This window comes from Miniopterus natalensis, chromosome 18, assembly GCF_054644295.1.
Source record: "Miniopterus natalensis isolate mMinNat1 chromosome 18, mMinNat1.hap1, whole genome shotgun sequence".
NCBI classification, from domain to species: domain Eukaryota; kingdom Metazoa; phylum Chordata; class Mammalia; order Chiroptera; family Miniopteridae; genus Miniopterus; species Miniopterus natalensis.
Window position 1 is genome coordinate 37,641,214 of NC_142098.1, and position 17,175 is coordinate 37,658,388.

The 17,175-nt window shown below is 47.8% G+C and overlaps 1 protein-coding gene across 2 annotated transcripts in view; it reads right to left on the reverse strand.

Annotated features, from left to right (window-relative positions):
- ZC3H4 (zinc finger CCCH-type containing 4) overlaps nt 1-16,522 on the reverse strand; it is a 34,737-nt gene extending 18,215 nt beyond the window's left edge. Inside the window, exons 1-3 of one of the 2 annotated variants that reach the window (XM_087826795.1) lie at nt 16,371-16,522; nt 1,832-2,051; nt 1,415-1,525 (exon numbers count right to left, since the gene is read on the reverse strand). In XM_087826795.1, the coding sequence (XP_087682921.1) occupies nt 1,415-1,525; nt 1,832-2,051; nt 16,371-16,522 (483 nt within the window). Of the gene's footprint in view, nt 1-1,414; nt 1,526-1,831; nt 2,052-16,108; nt 16,309-16,370 lie in introns of those variants that run through there. The other variant, XM_087826794.1, reaches the window with a different exon arrangement.
- Nucleotides 16,523-17,175: the final 653 nt, after the last annotated feature.

The window sequence follows — 17,175 nt, forward strand, 5'->3', positions numbered from 1 at the left end:
TGACCTGCTTGGCAACCAAACTAGAAAGCTATTTCAAATGATGCTTTCCAAAGTGTGCTAGTGCCAGGAGATATTAGATGAAGTTAAATATATATATATATATAAATGGAAGGCACCAAAATGTCCTCAGGCAGTGAATGGATAAACCAACTGTGGCACATCCAGACAGTGGAGCATTTATTATTCAGCAATTAAAAGAAATGAGCTATGGAGCTATAAAAGACACAGAGCAACCATAAACACATCCTGCTAATTGAAAAAAGCTAATCTAAAAAGGCTACATACTGTATGAGCCCAGTAAAAAGACAGGGGGAAGGGAGGGTGAGTAAGTGAAGCAGAGGAGATTTTTAGGGAATTGAAACTATTTTATATGATAGCACATGGTGAATACATAACTTGATGCATTTGTCAAAACCCAAAGAACTGTAAAACCCTAATATAAAGGTACGGACTCTAATAATGTGTCAATGTGGCTCATCAATTACAACAAATGTACATTAATGCAAAATGTTAACAGGAAAAACGAGGTTAGGTGGGTAGGGAACTGTACTATCTGCTCAATTTTCTATAAACCTAGAACTGCTCTAAAAAAAATAAAGTCTATTATTTAAAATAATCCATTCATTATAAAAAAAAAAAAAAAGAGAGAAAATACAAAACATAGGTAGACAAATACAACTACTTTAGAGGATCTTAAAATGCCTCTCAACACCCAGTTCCCAATTAAAGCTCCTGGCGTTCCCTCCCTTCCCTGCCTCCCTCAGGTTTAAAGTCTGAATCTATAGTGGTAGATCAATGTCAACTATGCCTTACAATAAATTATCTGTAATGATGGATGATGCTGAGTCACATGATACCTGGGACATCTTTAAGAGCTACTAGTTTTAAAAGCATTTTTTATCAATACTCAAAAATCCATGTTGATGTTTTTTCTTATCAGTTTTACTGGGGGGAAGATAGTATACAAACTGAATAATTTAACTTTATGTTTAAGGTCAGAGATATAATTTACTCCTGTAACCATTTCGGTCTCTTGCCAATTTTCCACAAAAGTAATTTCTGAACAGTGGAAAACAGTCAGCTATGACAGGGAAAAATCAGCATCTTTCTTGGGGATAGGAGACACACTGCCAAGGCTACGGGAAGAAGTGGCATCGAGAAGTGCTAACATCATGGCTTACAGAGATCGACCACTAACTGGGTTGAAACCCCCCATTCCTGCACTTCAGAGCTGTGCAACCTGGTTGAAGTTTTCTGAGTCTGTTCCCTCACCTGTAAAAGGGTTATAAAGGCACCTCATCTTGCAGGATTAAAATCCGTGTCACATGCCATGCAAGAATGCCCAGCATTGGGCAAGGTGCTCAGTAAACACAGCAGTTTTACTCCATGGAGCCCCTGACCAGCAGTCACTCACCGGTGCGTACGGGGGGCTGTACTCTCTGTACTTGCGGTGCCCCTTCTCACTGGGGCTGAAATCAGAGTCATCAGAGAAGTCGGAGAAGTCATCGCTGGAGGACGCATGGCGCTGCAATGACAGAGGAAGTGGACTCAGTGATTCTGCTGCAGGCAGGCCACTCCGGTAGTCAGCCTGGGGGAATGTGCTGGAAGGGCTCTGTGCGCTCCATGAAATACCTCACCTAGGGGCATTTAGCAGCAATGGAGCATGAGCTACTAACTCTTTTAAAAAAGGTCTTGATCCAATTTGGGGAAGGGAAAAACAACACTATTAAGAGTGCTCTTTGGCCTGACAAGATGAGCTCGGCCCCTCGGGCTCTCGGCCAGGTCCAGGTCCAGGTCCAGGCAACAGGCCCTGTGAACCCTCCAGACTTACCTTGTGTTTAGATTTCCTCCTCTTCTTCGATCTCCTCTTCTCTTTCTCCCGCTCTTTCTTCCGCTTCCGCTTCAGTCTCCTGTGAGACTTCTCCTCGTCTGAATCACTGTGGTGCTTCTCCCCCTTTTCTTTCCTGCTCCTCTCAGGCCCTCCGGAGGTGTCCTGGGTCTCCTCTGCCCCATCATCTTCCAGTTCACCTTCTTCCAACTCACCATCTTCCCTATAAACCGACCCCAAAGCCAACATGAACGTGGGTTTGAGAGGAGAGCTTGAGTGCTCTGGGCTGGCGAAGGCTGGCAGGAACGGACGATCTGAATGCTGTGGAGACCTGTACCCACTGCCAGAGGCCTTGGATGGACAGGATATGAGGTCCACTGCCTTCCATCTCACCCCCGCCCTTCTCCCAAAAGGATTGCATCTGCTCCCAGCTACCCTGGCTAGGGGCTGGGGGAGGGGACAGGGACCGACACTGTTGGAGCAGTATTTCCCAAACTGTTCCCTAGGACTACACGTTGCTTCTCTCAGGGAACATGGACCAGCATCCCTCCCATGTGCAGTGGCCTGGGGTCACCACTTGGCCACAGATCTATGGATGTGCCCCGTGAGCTGAGGGTGGTAGTTGTGCACAGTGGAGAGAAGGCCATGGTTCTGAACCAGGCTTGGATGGCCGCAGATTCCTGGGCCCTACCCACAAGCAGGCCTAAGAACACAAAAGCCCCGAAAGACACATTAGTGAATAGACTCTGGGGTCTGACCCACACCATCAGTTCCATGGCTCTGGGCTGGAGGCAGGGGGAACTGAGAGGCTAAAAGAGGTGAGGGAAAGGGTCCTAGGCTCCAGACGCCTCGCAAGGTCCTCACATGACAGCAGTCAGAGTGTCTGCAGAAGGGGTCAGCCACCACCTGCTGCTTACCCCCTTGTTTCCCAACTGACTTGCCTCACCTCTGGGTAATCCTTCTGGCCCCCCAGCCTAGATTTCCTATCTTTGTCAATTCCCCCAAATACCACCCCCACTCTACCCCAGTTCTTAAAAAATAGAAGTGCTCTTCTGACATGACAGATGCTGCCAATAGGACTCTAAATGTCTAAAGATCTGTGGGGTAGGTGGGGAAGGGATAAATAGGGTTAAGAAAGGAGCAGCTGGGAAAAGAACCAAGTTTTTGAGCCAAACCCATAGACAGTTCTCACAAGTACAGAAGCCGGTTTAAAAATAAATAAAAATTAAAAAAATTTAAAACGTTCCTAAGGGTCCTCATGCATGACATGGAAAAGTATGTGTGAGGGCATAAAAATTGCCTTATCAATGAACTATGACCCAAACCGAAGATAACATAGAGTAACGTAACGAACCCAGGACTCAAAGGCTAACGACAAAGGGAACTAATCTGGGCAGAAAAGGCCACTCAGAAGGGCCTGGGGTCACTGTGGGAACAAGCTCATGAGGCAAGCATCCCCGAGAGCCCCCAGCCCCATCACACATTGTGGGGAAATAACAAACTGACCACTTCTCTGGGGGCCCTTCACTGCCCTTTGTCTGCCTTGGTGCTGCTCCCTAAATGTCAAGACCTTCAAGAGTGGCCATGTAAACACTCATTAACTCTCATTCCCAATTCAGAGGGGTCAGATCAGCTTAAAATCCAAGTGGTCCAGCCCCATAGATACCCCAGCAGAGGTCAAGGGCAGCTCTTAAACATAGAATGCAGGACACAAAACTCTGATGTTTCAAAGGAAATAATACAGAGAGATGGCCGATATGTGTCTCGTGTTGTTTCCTTGTAAAGGGCCTGGTCGTCCTGGGCTGGCCCTATAGGAAGACGCCCAGTAAGCTTTGGAGAAGGCAGCATTCCTGACAAGTGAGGCACCTTCCGGCTCGGGTGTGGTCCACAAAACGAGGGGGGGCAAAGCTCTCATGGGACGAAGGCAATTCTGCTGGAATGGCCTCACCCACAGAAGTGCCACCGGACTGGGGAAACTGGTTTTGGCGAGCTCAAGCTCGTCAACCCAAGGGAGAAGCTGTTATTCAATGGCATGGCAAGTTCCTGCTGCCTGGAGTTGTGGAAGACACTGGGAGAGTGGTTACTGGATACAAGATGTGTGCTTCTGAGAACACTGGGTCAGGCTGGGTGGCCACACCTCAGGGGAAATACATGGAGACAGAGACACTAGACAGACAGACACAATGGAGCTGGGGAAGGCCCAGAGACAGATCAGAGACATAAAGGCTGGTATCCATTAAGAAAAGCTATAAAGAGCATCACTCGCGACACTTTAGTCTAGAGAGGAAAAAGCTGACATGGGCATAAAGTACCCAGAACCCCACAACAGGGATAGAGGGAGCATAGTCCAACAGGAACTGCCCAGGCTCCCAGAAGTCTGATAAAAGACATTCGATTGACCACTGAGCATTCTCAGTGCCATCTGGCCACACCATGCTCTCAAACTCCTCAGAGCCCTGGGCTAACCTCTGGTCACCTGAGGGGGTGCCCTCTGCTAACAAAAGGGAGTCCCAGCTAACTGTCCTACATGAATACAAGGTCTATTTCCTTCAGACTCTATTCAACAGAAAGAAAATCAAACCAACTGGGACAGGGGGTAGAAACCCTAAGGGCCATGGACACAAGTGCACAAAGGCAGTCTCCACAAAACAGCAACCAGGTTTAAGTGTTGCCACTTCACAGGCGGCCAGCAAAATCCATGTCAGAGAGGGATTAAATACCGAGGGAGCGCGCTTAATAGACTGTGACATAATCCCCCAAGAAAAGTGGGGGAAGCCCCACTGCGCTAATCATTTCAATCAAGACCTGCCAAGCCCTCTTGAGACCAGCATGCAGGAGGGATCCTGAAGCAGGGGCCTGGGCAGAGGCCACCTTATTCCCAGAGCAATGCCCCAGGATGGCTGCAGCAGGGCCGGCCTTCCAGAGCCTTCAGGGACAGGAAACCAACCATGCTGGGAGACAGACTTGGAACAGGCGCCTGGGAGGAACTGGGAAGAGGCCAATGCTTTGCCTAGAGTCAGATCTGCCTTTTGCCTCCTGGACTAAGCTTCCGGGGCATTTAAGTTTCCATTCCAAGAACTGGTAACAACCACCTCTTCCTCTCAGGTCAAAGAATAGATCTGGATGGCCCTTCAGCCAACTCCACAGGACAAAGAAGCATGTTGGGTTCATCATATACCATGGGCTTGGCAAAAACAGTACTTTTACCAAGTTTCAAAGTAGGCTGGCCCCACCCACCAAGCCTACAGATTTGGGCATCTGGCTTTTTTCTGCAGGCCAACTAACTGAACTAGCTCTTCCTCTTCCCTAGAGTATGCTCTGGGTACACATAACCTTAGCCTCAGGTTTCTCATCTGTAGAATGGATAACTACAGTCCCCACCTCAAGAGGTTGTGAGGGTTAAAGGATGGGGGCAGGTGCTAAGTAAGTACCAGAAATAGTAGCTACTGGTTTTAAGAACCAGGTAGCATGAGTGAACCTCTGCATAAATAACCTTACATTACTGGCTGAATGTGCATTGGGAAGTATTTCTCTAAGAAGAAAATACAGCCAACTTCCCTTTGGGACCACTGCTAACTGGTGACCAACAAGGTCCCACTTCTCTTGATCCAGCTGTGCACCATCCTCTCCCAACAAATCCTAATGAAACCAACAAATGGACATCTCCCCTTTCTCAGCTCTAATCGAGGTGGTACCAGAGAGTAACCAAGTGGCTAACTAGGAGGGAGAGTTGAGCCCCAGGGAGAAAGGACAAAGGTGCCTTACAGAAAACAAAGCTCGGCAACATGGAAATTCTCTAGACAAGAGAGTTGGATGGAAGTTGAAAGGGGCCTGGATTTGTGGATCCATCTTGTTTACCAGAAAGGGAGGGGAGGGAGGAGAGAAAGGGGGAGGGGGGGGGAGAAAGAAAACAATAAAGATGGAAACTCATGGGAGCAGCGGCTATTACCTGAAGATCATGAGAGCCCTTGACAAGAGACGGCTAGGTTAATGTGAAGGTCAGGGTTATGATCATTAACTGACCGAACTTTCCAACAAATTGCCTGGGTAGGCTCTGAATGACCCATTAACTAGGGACAAAATTACAAAAATTGCAATGAGGCTCTGCCTCTTCAAATGTTTAAGGACAGGCCTAAATGCAGAAGTCCAGGAACCCCAAATCCAACCCTTCGGGACAGTCCTTTACTAGGAACAAAGGCTTTCCTTTAGAAAATTGGCTCAGGGCTCGCGCCTGGGGAAGGCCTCAAGATCTTCCCTCAATTTAGCATGTGAAGCAGCCCTGGGGAGGGGAACCTCACTGAGGGATTTTCAGAGGCAGGAAATTCTTGAAATAAACCTCTAGGTCTTGCACATGTTTTTCAGTGTCCTTACAACCTAGGTTCATCGACCAGAAATCAAGAGTAAACGGGCTCTGTATCTCCCTTCCTGTCAACATTCTCAGCCATGGTCATAACTGGCTCTGTGACATCACACTATTTCCATGGTAACACGCTCACATCACTGACACCACCAGGCTGCAAACAACGACCAAAGACAGGAGAAGAGAAGCCAAACCACCAGCACCCTAGACTACCAGCTCCCTGAACCCTCACTTCAACATGAGCAGGACAGCCTGCCAGTTGCCAGGACCCAGACACGAACACACCTACCACCAGAAGTCAATGTGGGGGAAACTGGAGAAATCTAAACCCTGGTTTTGCTAGGTATGATTATGGTTTTGTGGTTATGTTTAAATAATCTTTAACGCTAGAGATTCATACTGAAGAATTTCCAGGTGAAATGAACTAAGATCTGGGATCTGCTTTAAAATATGCTAGGGAGATGGAGGTAAGTGACATGAATCAAAACTGGCAGAATGTATACCACTGCTGAAACTAGGTGAGGGGTATTTGGTGGGCTGTGATACTATTTTCTTTTCTCTTTAATATGTTAGAAAATTTGTAAAATAAAAAGTTAAAAAAGATGCCCTAAGTAAGGATAATCTTAGCAAGGTAAAAAGTGTGTGTCAAGGTCCTAAGTTAATTTCCCAGCAGAGAATGGTAACCCTGGGTTGGGGCCTCCACCACTCCTCACCAAGGCCTCCCCTCTCTACCCTGGTTTCCTCAACTACAACACCTGCCTGGGTACTCCAGAGTCTTATAAAGTCCAGTGCAGCAGGAAGTATTCATCCCAAACATTCTGTAACAGCAACTTCCATGCAGGCACCAGGCTGCTGAGTTCTCCAGTTCTACTCAGCTCTCACTGTAACCCATTAACCAGCCTATTAGGTAGTGATTCATTAGTTGTCCATTTTACAGAAAAGCTAGCTGAGGCTCAGAGATAGGAGGAAATTTCACCCATATGATCAAAGCATGAAGCAGCAGAACCAGAACCTGAGTTTAGGACTTTCTAACTCCAGGCCCAGCTCTTAACTGCTACCCTTGAAACAATTAGAAATTACCTGAATAATAATAATTTACTAATCAGGCCAACAGACAACTCCTCCCCTAAGATTTGAGTTGAAAAAATAAGACATACAGACAGAAAACAGATTATATAAAACAGTATTCTAAAAAATGCCAAAGTGAGGTACTAAGACATTGGACAAGTTCCTTAAACATTCTGTGCCCTGTTTCAACTGTGAAGGGAAGGCAGTGGTGGGACCTCCAGGATAGATGGAATTCTTCCAAGACGACACGAGTCACATGCTTAGCACCAACCTGGCCCAGAACAAATGTCTAGGAGTAAAAACTATCCCTACGCAAAGACATGAGGCCAAGACAGTCCTTCCAACAATCAAATGAGAGGAATTGGGGCATTAAAAAAATCTGACCAAAGACATTGGGATAGTCAAGGGAATAAGAGGTACACAGAAAGGCCGAAGGAATCCTAGTGGAAAACCAAACGGGACTTATCCCAAGATGGATAGAAAGCAATGAGAATCTAAGGGAAAGAAATTCAAAGTCCCCTAAACACTAGAAGGAATGCTTCATCCCCAAGTGTGCATCCACACTGGGGTTTGTCCAAGCACACAAACCACTTAAACAGAACATTTCTGTAGAGCTTCAAACAAGCTGACCAAGGAAACGCCCTGCCTGCTACAAGGATCTGAGTCAGTGTCAGTCTTTGCTTGAGTAGCTATCCTTCCACTCCCACTCATTCTGAAAACAGCTCATGTGCTTGATAAAGGTATCTCTCTGATCCAAGTTTCTCCTGACAATCAACCTCTGAAATTTGCTTCTCCGCAACAAAGAGTTTCTTAACCTTCTCATGCCAACCATGCTTCAGATTGCTTAAAGCTGGAAAGATGCTGGTTCCCATCCAAGGACAAACGATGTCTATCATTCCAGAGAGGAAAATCTAACCAGTTAACTTGTGAACTAAGACTTCTTGTTTATAATCTTTTCAGAGAAATCAATTTGGTTCCATTCACCCAAGACAAAGTAGTAGTACTTTCCTCTTAAAGATACCTGGCCTAGGACTCCATACACCACTGAAGAATTTCTTATGAAGAACTACAATGGTTCTTGTGCAAGGGCTCTTGTGCGAAGTTCCAACAAACCAGCAGGGGCAGCTCCATCTTCAGCTTCACAACGTTTCCATTGGCCAAAAACAAGTCATTTCTCAGTTCAGCAAATAATGGAAAGGTAGATCCACCAGAAACGAACATGGGATTCCCATGACAAGTACGATAACACTATTAGCTAGTGGCGCCACGTTCTGTGTTGCTACATGCACATATACAGCAACACAGATTGGAACAGAATGGAACCTGTCCCTGCTGGCAGAGTAACCCCAAAGGAATGGAGAGATCAGTAATCATCCCAGCTGGTGGAATAATGAATTGTCTCAAAACCACTCCTAATTGATGCCAAGTGAAAGCACTGTGTACTCATTAAAATATGGCATGACTGAAGAAATAAAATACATTTGAAGCCTTAAAAAAACCAAAAACACTGTAATTATCTGTATACAACTAAACTTCTGGTCACCTGTGGGCTCCTGGAGGGCCGAGAAGAGGCTGGCAGTCACCCTCAAGTTTCCCAAGGCCCGGCACAGGGCCAGGTACAGACTGGGAATATATTCTACACACACACAGCATCAATCTCAGCACCACACCCCCTCTTTGTCAATGTCATCAACACAGACATTGGACCATTTCCCAGGCAGCAACCTGGATTACTTAAAACTCTCATGAGGTCATTGAGGGGCTGTCTTTAGTTGCAAACTCATTTCACCGAGTCTTTACTGGGGCTTCCTGATCGGCCAGAGGGTGACTGATGAAAAACCATCCATGATCGGTGCATCAAAAGAACAGATGAAAGTGGCCGCCAGCTACCCCCTACCCCAGGGATTCGGCCTGCCTCTGTTGCTGAGGCTGCAGTTCCCAGGATTGTGCCGGTGTCCTGAGCAATGGCAGGGCCTGGAATCCCAAGGAAACCTAAGCCCTGGTGTCTGTTAGGAAAATGAGGAGGGCAATACTCCAAGCCACCTGCAACAGACACCTAGCCAAGTGACATTCGCGTCTGGGCCCAGCTCCCCTGGGTCAAGCCATGCGGGGATGTTAGCTGCGATCCAATTCTACACTGGATTTCAAGCCTCCAGTTATTATTTCTAATGAATGAAAATCCCTTCAATTTAGAGGCTCGAAAGCCTCGGCTTAGGCATCTACATCCATTGGAAGGAGTGGAACACAGGGATGACAGAGCCACAGCGGGTCCCAGAGGGGCAGTAGCACACTCCATTCTCTCTGGGGCCAACTTTAAAGGGAATACTTGTATTCCCTCCCACTTTCCCACCACCTCCACCGCAACAAAAAATGACGACCACAGCTGCTGTTCAGATGCACCAGGCACTAGGCGTATCATACCAGTGCAGGGGCCAGAAAATTTTTTCTTTAAAGGACCAGAGAGTAAACAAATACTTCAGGTTTGGGAGTTTCTGTCCCAACTACTCAACTCTGCTGTTTAGCACAAAGGCACCCATAGAAGATAGAAACAAATAGGTGTAGCTGTGTTCCAATAAAACTTTACTCACAGTAACAGGATAGGTGGGCTGGCTTTGGCCAGAGAGCCATAGCTTATCCCATCCTGTTCTATGTGCAGTGGTTCTCAAATTTTGCCCTTGACCCACATCTCCTCCTCTACATTTCTCTCAAATGTTTCATGAAGTCACATTTAACTTTTGTTGCATTCTGCTTTTTTCTATCTTCCATTTGTTTTTCAAATGCAAGAGACAAGTCAATAAATGGACTTCACATCCCACCAATGGGTGCACGCTGCAGTTTGAAAAATAACATACCAGATCCACAGCAGCACATGGATATAGAGCTCAGCAGAGGCTGCCAGGGTTCCAACTGTGCCTACACACACACTAGCTCTGTGACCTTGGACAAGTGACTTCAGCTCTGTTTCAGTTTCTCAGCATACAGCTGTCGTGAGCCAAAGCAGAAGCACTCAGAAGGGCCCTGGCAGGTTATGTTGATCTTCACATGACAGTTGGGCACGGTCACACCTTTGGGAAGGCCAGGAAACTGACTGACTTAGGAGCTGATTAGCTCACCAGTCACTTCCGGTCTGCCGACTCTACTCCCACGTGCCTGACAACCAACCACCACTCCAACCCTCTACCAGAAAAAGGCCAACCCTGGGGTGGCAGGAACAGGCAGCATCCATGCTGTATTAAACTTTATGGCCTTGGAGTTTCTGGGACCCCAGGACAGGCACAACTGGGGTAAAGGAACCAGGTGCTGAGCTTGCCGCTGAGCCAAGGTTTCTCTGATGGACCTGCCTGTGACCCAGCCACTTATCTAAACCTTGCAATTCATTTTTAAGGCATCTACCTTGCAGCTGGGTTTTGGGACCTGGGAGCTGCAGAAGGGAGGTCAGACACAGGAAGGAAACATGAGGCCTGGTAAAGGCGGTATCAACCTCTGCCCAACTCTAAATAAAGTCTGCAGGAGAGAAGGGCTCCTTGTACACGCCAAAATTTTCTGCTCCAAGAAAAGCACAGGACAAGCCTGGCTGCTGAATGGACGAACAAAACTGTAACCAACTCAACCAAATTACCAAACCAAGGGGTGGGAGAATCTTGGGAGCTGGGACAGACCTTGCTCGTTTCTCTGAGAGGCTCTGGAGAGGGTAAAGGACTTGCTCAAGGTGATGTGACCAGCTAGCAGGGGGTGAGGTGCTAGAGCCCTGCTTTCCCAGTTCTCAGGAGGCCTACCAAGGTTGTAGCACTAACTCAGATCCTAATAGCAAAAGATGAACACACGAAGGTAGTCAGCACAAGCTTAAGACAGCATGACAGTTCTGGCATCTATAATAAGGACATTATGCAAGCAAGAAATGCCTTAAGATGGCTTCCACTTAGTTTCAACTCCAATAGGCTCCTTGCAACTGAATAAGCTGACCAGAAGCCTACAAAGTGAAAGATAAATTGACTTCCCTCAAAAATAACAGATGTTACTCTTACTTCTGTTTACACACCAGACTGGAAATTCTATTTAGAGTTTTTCTCTAGTAGGGACAGCAGGGAGATAAAGAAACCAAGACTCACTGAATGCCAGATATTGGGTGGGTGTCCTGCATATACCCATTTGACTGCAGTGACCCTGAGAAGTGGGCGTTATCATCAGTGCCCTGTATACTGCAGGCAGGGCCAGGCCTGAGCACAAGCTTATCTGCCTCCAAAGCCAACACTGTTCCTTCATATCCTGTTGCCCCTCGATGTTCGGAAGATGTCACCACTTGCCTTACAAATAGAGAGCTGAGTCACCAATTCACACATGAAATGACAAAAAAACACAAGATTCTCTATCCAGAGCAATTTGGCCAGAAGGAGATTATGCTCTGAGCAAATAACCTCCATTCTGCTAAAAAATTATTCCAGCAGCAGGATGCAATGACATTCATTTTGCCATCAACTGAAGAGAGTCAGAAATGTATTTGAAAACTGCCCACGTAACCTCTCATTACCAAATGAACAAAAAAAACTCACACAGTCGGTAAAACTGCATCTTCATGAACTACCAAAAGCAAAACAGGTCTGCAGCAAAGACTAGGCCGATATTTAGAAAGCCAAATCCATAAAATCTGGCTTCCCCAAACAATGTCTTACCTTAATTTATCCAAATGAACTTCATATGTCGCCTGGACAATGAAGCAGCTTTTCCGCTCTTTCCATTAGGTTTTAATTATGAAACCAGCCTCAAACCATTTATTCTGACAGGATCCCCTCCACCTATGAGCAGACTGTTGCTACAGGTCCTTGAATCAGCTTATTAAATACCAACTGCCAGAAATATTAGAAACCATCGTTTCTCTCCTTACTATGTCAGTAATGTTGCCACACTCAAGCCTTGCTCGTTTAGAAACAGTATTTCACTATTTGCTCTGAATTATTTTGTTACTCAATCTCCTAACCTGGCTCAGAACCACTCACTCTGGTACTAGAAGATATAGTCCACAGGGACCAAAATTAGATTCTCTGCAATATAAGGTATCCACAGAGGCTTGGAAATAGTTTAGGTAGCAATTTGCACCATAGAGATATTGACTGCAACTGGATCTGGCCTATACAAGATGGTTTTGGGACCTGATGTCCACAGAAATGTTAACGGATTAAGGCAACCCTGAGACATCCATTTCCTTTTCTATCAGCAGAGGGAAAAGATCTAAGAGAAAGAAGCAGAGGTCGAGGCATTATTATTAAAGAGAAACTCCGGAACCAGTCCAATATGAAATTGTCCATATTCAACTGAACAGAAACATACAAATTCAGAGTCCACCACTCATCTCTAACTTGCCAGGCAGTCAACAGCTGGGAAAGCTTTCATTACCACAGGTGCAAAGCAGTTTTCCCTTGGGATCAGCCTTCCTGGAGAAGGAAAAGGCACCTTTGTGACTTTGGAAAACAGCTCCACATTTAAAAAAAAAAAAGCTGGCTTCTCTCAAGAATCAAAAATTTAAACCTTCAGAGCAGATTGAAACCCTATCTGGAAGATAGGACAGACTGTGAATTAGAAAGCCCTTTTGGGGAATCCTACTATTTTCTTGTAAAGAGCAAATTTGAGGGGAATAAGAAAAATAGGGACTTTATGGACCAGAATATTCATGTTTTCCTGGTCATAATGATTTTGTTTCTACTGGGAGATTTTTATTTGCTTTCAGAGTAAACCTCTCCCCAGAGAATATAAAATTTTAAAGATTACAAGTGTTTGAGAATTGCTGTTAAATCAGGGATTCTGAGTGATACCCTTTTTTTTTTTTTTTGCAACATCCATTAATTTGAATTTTAACTAATACTGGTACATCAGTTTTGGGGAGAAAAAAGGCAGTACTGTGACATTTCAAAAACAAAGGCTACCAGAATACAGTCTGACATAATTACTGGGGTTTCTTGGATTTGATACATTAGACTCCTTTGAGAACGGAAAAACAATAAACCGTTGTGCAGATATGCCTGAGTGCTTTTCAAATGTTTGGGGAAATATTTTTAAATTCAATAAATGATTGCTCAAATTCTCACTGACAAAAGAAATCTTATTTCCTTAACATTTTGAAGTAAAGTTACATTAGCATCCCTTTGCAACTTAGTAGCTCCTGAAACTTGGAAGGTTCATCTGTAGCATCCAGTTTCTGCACTTGGCTCCTGGAAGAGGAATTTCACAAAGGAGGGGAAACTTTAAATGCAATTCCTTTTAGGCTGACCTTGCGCACTGGATAGTGTGTTCAGTTTGTGCTTCAGACATTTTTTTTGCAGGATACTGTACTGTGTGGACATTCCTTCCTCCCACAACTGACTTTACACACCTAAATCGCCACTTCCCAGCAGTTAGGTTGTGAACAGTGAGAGGAACAAGTGGCCCACTGAATTGCAATTTACATGTTTCCTCAGCTGAATGCAGTGAACTTTGTCTTCTCCTAAGAATGGAAAAAAGGATACAGGATCTTTTGGAGTAGAAGAGGGCTGTGTGTTAAAAACCTTTCTCTAAACAAAGTATGTCAGGGACCAAAAGTGGGCAAGAGGGAAAACGGAACTTCAACGTGTTCTGTCTTTTAACAGGAGAACTTATGCTTGTAAAACACATCAGAAGTACAGTGTTTGGTTCTGCAAGTCATTTCTGTCACTGTTTTTTCCTTGTACTTGTAGGAGAGGGGAGACTGGGGGCTGAAGGAAGTGTTCTCTCCACCATGACTGGGCGTGTTAACACGTTTGCATCAACTTTTCACGGTCAGGCATGTGCTTTCGAACAAAGAACAGTGGAGACAAGGAGAGGAGACTGGGTATTGACACACTTTACAGATTTGGTGCTTAAACAGTACTTTACAAATGACTTGCTTAATTTAAGCGTCCATCACCATAAGAGATACAGGAGTAAAATGAGAAAATTGGACCTATTTGTACCACAATCTCTTGGGGGAAGTGGGGCAAAGGGGAAGGAGAGCATTAACTTGAATGCAAGTATCATAAACCAAATTCAGTAACTTTGTCTCCTACAAATGGACTTGAAGTATCCACTTACTTCAAAGATGAAGGCTGGGGACAAAGCAATGAATTGAAATAAGATCAGGATACCAAGGGCTTGAAAACATATGGGCCTTTTACTCAGGTTTTTGTCATGTTACAGTACACTTTTTTTTGGAGAAAACTGTGTACGTCATATTTTAAAAATTAAACATCAAAAGGATGTGCAACTCTAAAAGGGCTCAACAGGGTTAGAATCCTGATTTGAACATATAAATTCACTCTCTCAAGCATCACTTTGATCTAAAGGCGAGGAGGAAGGCAGGCAGGAAAGGGACAAAAAGAGGGAGATAATTGAATTACTCAATAAAAGAGGCTACTTACCATCCCAACCCATTGTAAGACATACACTTCTGAAATAAGAGAACTCCTTAGAGGTCGAATAAAGCGTGTAAGCACCTTTGAGTAATGCACCTGCCCCCAAGAGGGGGCCCGGAAGCCCAACGTGGGCTTAGCGGAACAGACCTTTGCTAATCTGTTTATTTCCTGGAACTGGAGTCAGGCTGCGATGGGCTGCGATTCCCAGGACGATACATTTAATTAGAACAAAACAGAACAAAACAAAAAAAAAATTGTTGTAAAAGCTCACCAAACTGCTGCACTTGTGTCTCTGAATGTGGGTGGCATTTCTTTTAAAAGGCAAAGTAAGGTCTGTGAAGGAGAAAGGGAAAAGGGGAGGTGGGAGTGGGGAGAAGGGGCCGTGGTGCCTGGCAGAGAAACCCTAGCTAGGACCCCAGTCTAGGGGAGGGTCCTCAGCGACTCCCCTGGCCGGGCAGCGCCTAGGCAGACATCTGCCCAGTGCGTTCTCTTCCCCTCCCCACCCCCACTCCAAGGCTCACTTTCCTGCCAGCTGAAACCTTCCATTTCCAAATCCACTCTCTAGCTACCGCTTCCCCTGTCCCACCAGGAAAGGGTGGGCGAACCCTGCACCCCAACCTTGTGCTGGAGCGGGGATACGGGGCGCCAACTTCGCCCTGGAACGTGCGGGGCTGGGCCCTTTATCACCGTCCAGAGAAGGGCGTGGGGCGAGCCCATTTCGCACTTAATAAACGGGAAAGGGGCGCTCCCTCTCGCCCTGTGCCAAAGCACAAGGAACCCTCGTTTTCTGTTCCGGAAGGGATGGCGCCGCATTTTAGCCCTAAAGAGGAGGGAACCCCAGGAGAAAAAGGGGGCCCACTTCCTCTCCCCTCCAAGGAAGGGAAACCAAACCTCTCCCGCTCCCCCCGCCCAAAAAAAACCCCTCATCACCTACCTAAGAAAACCCGAGAGGACCCCTCCCTTTAAGGAAAAACAAGGAGGCAGGGGCTTCCATCAAAGGGGCTAGAGATTCCTCCCACCTCTTTTGCCCTCTAGAGAATAGCTAGGAAACACCTCCCGCCAAAAAGAAAATAGTGCAAGGGAGCCCCCAAGGAAGGACCCCCCCAGGAGGATGGAAAAGAACTGAACGAACCCCCACTTTCTGCCTCCTAAGAAAGGTAGGATACCCTTCCAAGTAGGGCAGGACACACCTCCCCCAGGAGAAAGGATACTGCCGGGGACTGGGAGACCCCCAACTCCAAACCCCTAAGAGCGGGGCTGTTGCTCGAGATTCTCCCCGAAAAAGGGTCCAAGGGGCCCCTCCCCCATCCCCTTCCCTGAAGCCAGGCGACCGGCAGGCGGGCCCGTGGCTGCCAGCTCCGGGCGCAGGGGCAGCCTGGACCCCCCGTGGGCCTCCGGCGCCCCCTCCCCAGGGCGGGCGGGCGGGCGCGGGGGGTCTGGGGGGCGCCTCCTCACCTTCCCCTCAGCATGGCGCCCAAAAAAGACAGAGCGAGAGCGAGGGAGAGCGGGCGAACGCCGCAAGGGGGGGGAAACGCATGAGGCCAGGAGAGAAAGCAAGCGAGAAAGAGCGAGCGAGCGAGAGACACCCACCGACCCCGCCCTTCCTCCTCCTCCTCCTCCTCCGCGGCCCGGCCCAACATGGCGGCCGCCCCCCTTCCTCCTCCTCCTCCTCTTCCTCCCCCCGGGGACGCTGCCCCGGCCGGGCCGGGGGCCTGACCTGTCGTCAGGGAGCGGGAGGCGGTGGAGGAGGTGCGGGGTGGCCGGGCAGGCGTCGGGGGAACACGGAGGAGGCGAAGGCGTTGATGGCGGCGATGGCGGCGGCGGCGATTCTGATGGCGGCGGCGGGGGGGTCCCGGGCGCGGCCTCCATAGTTCCTTTGGGGGGGAGGGGATGTTAATGCACGAAAAAGGACTGCTTGGGCGTGGCGGGAGGGGGCACACTTCAGCTCTGAGGGCTCCTGATAGGAATGGGTATATATTTTCTCGGTTTCGGAATCACCTCTGCGCCGACCTCCGCGTAAGCCGCGCGGCCTAGGCCTCGGCGGGCCGCTCGCCGCCTTTCTCCGCAGCCTGTCCCTGGGGTCACTCGCTCACGGGCGCGGAGCCCTCATCTGGGCGAGAGCCCCCCCCACACACACACCCGCGGGCCCGGGAATAGGACACCCGGAGTACACGGACACTGGTGGGTGGTTGGGTGTAATTAGCGCGAGCCGCGCGCGATGGAGCAAGCGAGGGGGAAGGGGGAAGAGGAGAGCGAGCGAGGGGGGTAAGAAAAAAAGGATTTTAGGGAGAGAGAAACGGGCCGCGGAGACGGGCCGACTGTCTGTCTGTCTGCCCGCCCTCGGTGCCCCAGCTGTCCGGCCCCCGCCGCAGTCAGAAATTCACACAAAATGGCGGCGTGGCCTGGACAGGCTGGGGAGGCTGAGGCGGGACGAAGGGCGAGGTGGGAGGGGGACCTGAGAGGCGGAGGCCGCGTCACGTGGGGCAGAGGGGTCCGGACCACGCGGCGGAAATAGCCGAATG